At 49.9% G+C, this 4,772-nt stretch overlaps 1 protein-coding gene across 1 annotated transcript; it reads left to right on the top strand.

Moving 5' to 3' along the window:
* Positions 1-515: 515 nt before the first annotated feature.
* Positions 516-4,635, top strand: LOC117799393 (DNA-binding protein SMUBP-2-like; the record flags this gene model as incomplete). Its single annotated transcript, XM_034651869.1, has 4 exons — positions 516-699; positions 923-1,020; positions 2,975-3,138; positions 4,309-4,635. Coding segments are annotated over 4 exons (758 nt in total), but the record flags the coding sequence as incomplete, so codon positions are not given.
* Positions 4,636-4,772: the final 137 nt, after the last annotated feature.

The raw sequence follows: 4,772 nt of genomic DNA, 5'->3' as shown, positions 1-4,772 counted from the left end.
TGAGTGGGCAGCAAATGACCTCCCTCCTTTACTGATGTTCCCATTCTTCCTGGAATGTTCTCCCCTCAACGTGCTTGTGGCCCCTACTTGGCTCAGGGTGCATCCCGCTTACCTGTCACCACTCAGAGGGGCCCTTGCCATATCCTGTTTCTAAAATGATGCCCTGGTCCCACTCCATCCCCTCCTGGGCTTCATCTTTCCTTAAAACCTTTGGTGCAGACATCTGTGTCTTGTTTCTGATCAGACCGGTGCTTAGAGCAGTGCCTGGCAAAGAGTGAGTAGGCACTCTGAATGTTTTATTGACTGGCATGTTTGTCTTAAACAGTTCATTGATCTCAAGTCAGTTTTCATATTTAATTTACATGTTGGTTAAAAAACTTTTACCACTACTGATTTCATTTCTGAAGAAAGCAGTAGAGATAGGATATTTGAAATAGGCTGGAATTTATTACATAAAATAGTTCATGGTTTAACTCTGCTCAGTGTTTGTGTAACTTAAGTCTTTGTTTCTACAGGCGATATAGTGGGTCTGTATGACGAAGGCAGTCAGCTGGCCACGGGGATCCTGACCCGGATCACGCAGAGATCGGTCACGGTGGCCTTTGATGAGTCCCATGACTTCCAGCTGAGCTTGGACCGGGAGCAGTCCTACAGACTGTTAAAGCTGGCCAATGATGTCACTTACAAGCGACTGAAAAAGTAAGGGTGTGTGTGACTGGGAATCACACGTTCTTTTTCCTCAAGCACCACTCCCGGACCACTTGTCTTGCTGGGCAGAGAGAGCAGTTGCGTTGAGTGTGGAGTCCTTGGGGGCACTCATGGGAGACGGTGGCTGCAGGTGGCCACGCTGGGCAGGGTCTTAGGGAGGGAATCAAGGTCTGGTTTTCACCAATATCCTAATTCTAGTTTTCTCCCTTGGCAGGGCTCTGGTCACCCTGAAGAAGTACCATTCCGGCCCTGCGTCCTCGCTCATAGAGGTCCTCTTTGGTGGGTCAGCCCCCAGTCCTGCCAGTGAGATACGTAAGAGCCTTTGTTTTCTTTTCTGATCGAAGTCACTATGAAAACACTAAGAAACAGCAGGGGCTAGGGTGTTTGAGTGAGAGTTCGAGGACGCACAGTTAGAAGGCATCTCTCTTCGTCTCTTCTATAAATTTCTTTGAGTGACTCACGTGGACTGGACTCTCACGTACTCAGTGCAAGGAAGCAGCTCGTTCTGTTGACTTTGCAATAGCCTCTCAAATCTATCTACGTCCTTCTAAGATGTCAGGATGTTCTAGCTCAGATCTGTGGGGGTAGGATGGCTGCGTACTGTCTGTGCTTAATAGTGTTTTTGTGTGTGTTTGAAAAGTCCCAATTCTAAATGCATTTGATTATTTCTCAGCATCCTTCAAATTGAAGATTGCTTATTTCTGATGAGAAGAGTAATATAATATGTGTTAGTTGTAGAATATTTGGAAATAAAGGATCGTGTTAGCAAGGGAAACAGAGCACTCAGGAAGTTAGCCTGGAGTTAGCCTCCCAAGTATTTGTGCACATTCTGGTCTTTTTCATGTAGAAAACTGTGTCTTTCACATATACACGTGCACACATGCACCCCTTCCTTGTCTGTGTGCTTTCTCCTATCCCTCCGTGGTCTTGGAGAACCCCAGTTTTGAGAGGAGCATGTTGTCTCCTCAAGGGGCTGCCGTGATTTGACAATCCTCCACATTCTGACTTTGCCACTTTCCCAGCACGACCTCAGTGAAGCCTTTGGTGTCTCCAGCTACCTGGGGTGACGGGGCTGATCCCATGCCCACATGGTGCTGTGCCTGTGCTGACCACCCAATGTTGTGTTGGCTTTAAACCCAGGGCTGCTGGGTGGTACCTCCAGGTTCTGGAAGCAATCACATTTCAGTGTGTTAGTCTGCCAGATATTTATCGAGAGGCTCCTAACGCAGTGGAAACTGAATTAGAAACGTATTTACGGTGTTTTAGGGAGCATGGTACATTGTGGTTAGGCGGATACCTAAGGAAAAGGGACGCGGTGTGGAGAGCGGGGTGCGCTGGGACTTTGGGTCGGGTGGTCTGCTGCTGCTTTTCAATTTTGTGTCACTCTGGCTGGCCCAGGTCAGGGTGCTGTGCCCGGAGTTCTGGTCACTCACGGATTGGGTGTCTCCACGGACAGACGCCCTGCAGAGCTGGACAGACAATAGCTGCTCTCGGAGCACAGAGCACAGGAGGCAGATAACGGGTCTTCATCATGGAAAATTCAGTGGAGAAACATGATTCCGAAATTTGCTCTCTATTCCTTTTTGTCATTTGTTCTTGTCATTTTATGGTCACTTAAAAAGGGGCAACGTGGTAGAAATAAATAACTTATTTTAATTTTTATTTAGTTATTTTATTTTATTTTTTGAGAGAGTGAGTGCACGTGGAGGGGAGGAGCAGAGGGGGAGAGAGAATCCTAAGCAGGCTCCTGGCTGAGCGTGGAGCCTGGCAGAGGGCTTGTTGATCTCACGACCTTGAGATCATGACCTGGGCCGAAATCAGTAGTTGGACGCTTAACCAACTGAGCCACCCAGTCGCCCCAAGTAGAAATAGATTCCAAGGAACATTTACTTCAGAAAGGTCTGTTATTGTGGAGCGTGGGTTGGCAAACTTTTTAAATAAAGGAATGGATTATAAATATTTTAGGCTTTGTGGGCCAATGTAGCAGTCAGAGACAGCGCGTCATTGAGTGGCGTGGCTGGGTCCCAGGGAAACTGGACTCAGGAAAACAGGCAGTGGGCAGCATTGGGCCTGTGGTCCATAGTCTGCCATTTCCTGTCCTGGGAGGACCGTCGGAAGACCAAGCAGATTGAGTTTGTGTTGGCCGCCTGGCTCCCGGGGAGGTCCCGGAGCCCGGTGGGCGGCTCTTCCTTCTATCAGCGCTGTCTGCCAGGAGGAAGCGCTTGGGGCGGCGAGCCGGAGCCTAACACTGTCGCCTCTCCCGCAGAGCCACCGCTGTTCTGTAACGCTTCCCTGGATGCCTCCCAGAAGGAAGCGGTCTCCTTCGCGCTGTCCCAGAAAGAGCTGGCCATCATCCATGGGCCTCCTGGCACCGGGAAGACCACCACCGTGGTCGAGATCATTCTTCAGGCTGTGAGGCAGGGCTTAAAGGTGGGCCCTGTCAACACGTATGAGCTCCCCGTGCCGGGCTCGCAGGTGCTCGGCTGGGTCCTAGCCTGGTCAGGAATACTCCTGCCTGTGTGCTGTGCACAGATGACTGATGTTCCGAGACGTGGAGTATTATATGTTACTGTTCATTTAGATTTTTAATGGCTGAGAAAGGGTCTTTTTCCCTCATCTGCATCAACATGAGTCAATTCTGAGCGTTTGGAACTCTTTTACAAAAGTTATCTTTCTGAGCGTTCTCCATGCACTCACTCAGGCAGTCCTCACAGAAACCCTGGGTGCTGGGGACTGCTGGTGCCCCTGTTTCCAGAGGACACAGCTCAGGTCCCGTGCCCCAGTCTTGAGCAGTGGGGGGCGGGGCCAGGGTCTGAACTCCGGCAGACACGCTCTCCAGGGCCCTTGCTCCGAGCCTCGCCTCCTCTTCAGGCAGAGCCGCTACTGCTGCGAACCGAAGGGCATCTGTCACCTGGTCACGAAACCATCCAAGAGTTTGCTGCAAACGAGTGGCTTGGCATAGGCATTTGAAAACTTAATTAAGTGATGACTCAGTGGCGGGAGGCAGGTCTGATTTGGGGTTTGACTGGATGCCTTCTGTTTGCATAAACGGTGAGACAGAGCACACCCCTATTCCCACTCAGGCCCTCGGGACATGGGGAGGGATGGCTGTGGCCTCCTGCTTCTGAGGCTTGTGTGTGCGGGGGCTCTCCGCCCCGCCTGTCTGCCAGCTGTCACCTGCTTCTGATAGTGGAACTTCGGGTTTTTCTCTCCTGATTGAAATCACTACGGAAAATAGTTTTAGGAGCAAGATTGAGAGATTTTCCCTTGTTCCACTTTGTCAGGTGACAAAGTGGTGAGCTGGATTCTCCAGTCCTGATAATTTCAGGGCACGCTTTAATCTTCGAGTCCTTTTTCCCCTAGTTGCAAATTATTTAACATTTCTGGTGCTTCGGTGACTAGGTGTCCTTAAGACCCGAGTTCAGGTCCTGTAGGGTCTGCAGGCCGCGCCCGCCTCCCGCCAGCTGCAAGTTTGCACTCTGACGTGACCACTTGTGAACACTGCCCTCCTCCCTTTACCTTCAAGGCTTTCTCTTTGTTTTAGCGTGAACGTAAGTGGTTAACTAAAGAAGTCACCGAACTTGAGGTTTGCTCCCCCAGGTTCTGTGCTGTGCTCCCTCTAACATTGCCGTGGACAACCTGGTAGAGCGTCTGGCTCGGTGTAAGCAGAGGATCCTGCGCCTCGGGCACCCTGCCCGCCTGCTGGAGTCTATTCAGCAGCATTCCCTGGACGCGGTGTTAGCACGGAGTGACAACGCCCAGATCGTCGCAGACATCAGAAAGGACATCGATCAGGCCTTCGTATGTACCCCCTGCCAGCGAGCGCTCTGCGTGGTTTCTGATCTGCAGTCTTTCCTTGCGTCACTTCTGTCTGTGCTCCTCTCGCTTTTCTTTGGTCTCCGTCAGTTCTAAGAATTTCAAACATCAGGGGGCACCTGGGTGGCTCAGTTTGTTAAGCGTTCAACTTTTTTTTTTTTTTAAAGATTTTATTTATTTATTTATTTATTTATTTATTTATTTATTTATTTTTTTTAAAGATTTTATTTATTTATTTGACAGAGATA

The sequence above is a fragment of the Ailuropoda melanoleuca genome, unplaced genomic scaffold (assembly GCF_002007445.2).
Source record: "Ailuropoda melanoleuca isolate Jingjing unplaced genomic scaffold, ASM200744v2 unplaced-scaffold4885, whole genome shotgun sequence".
Classification (NCBI taxonomy): Eukaryota; Metazoa; Chordata; class Mammalia; order Carnivora; family Ursidae; genus Ailuropoda; species Ailuropoda melanoleuca.
The sequence above is the reverse complement of the archived record's forward strand: the minus strand, read 5'-3'. Positions and strand labels throughout refer to the sequence as shown.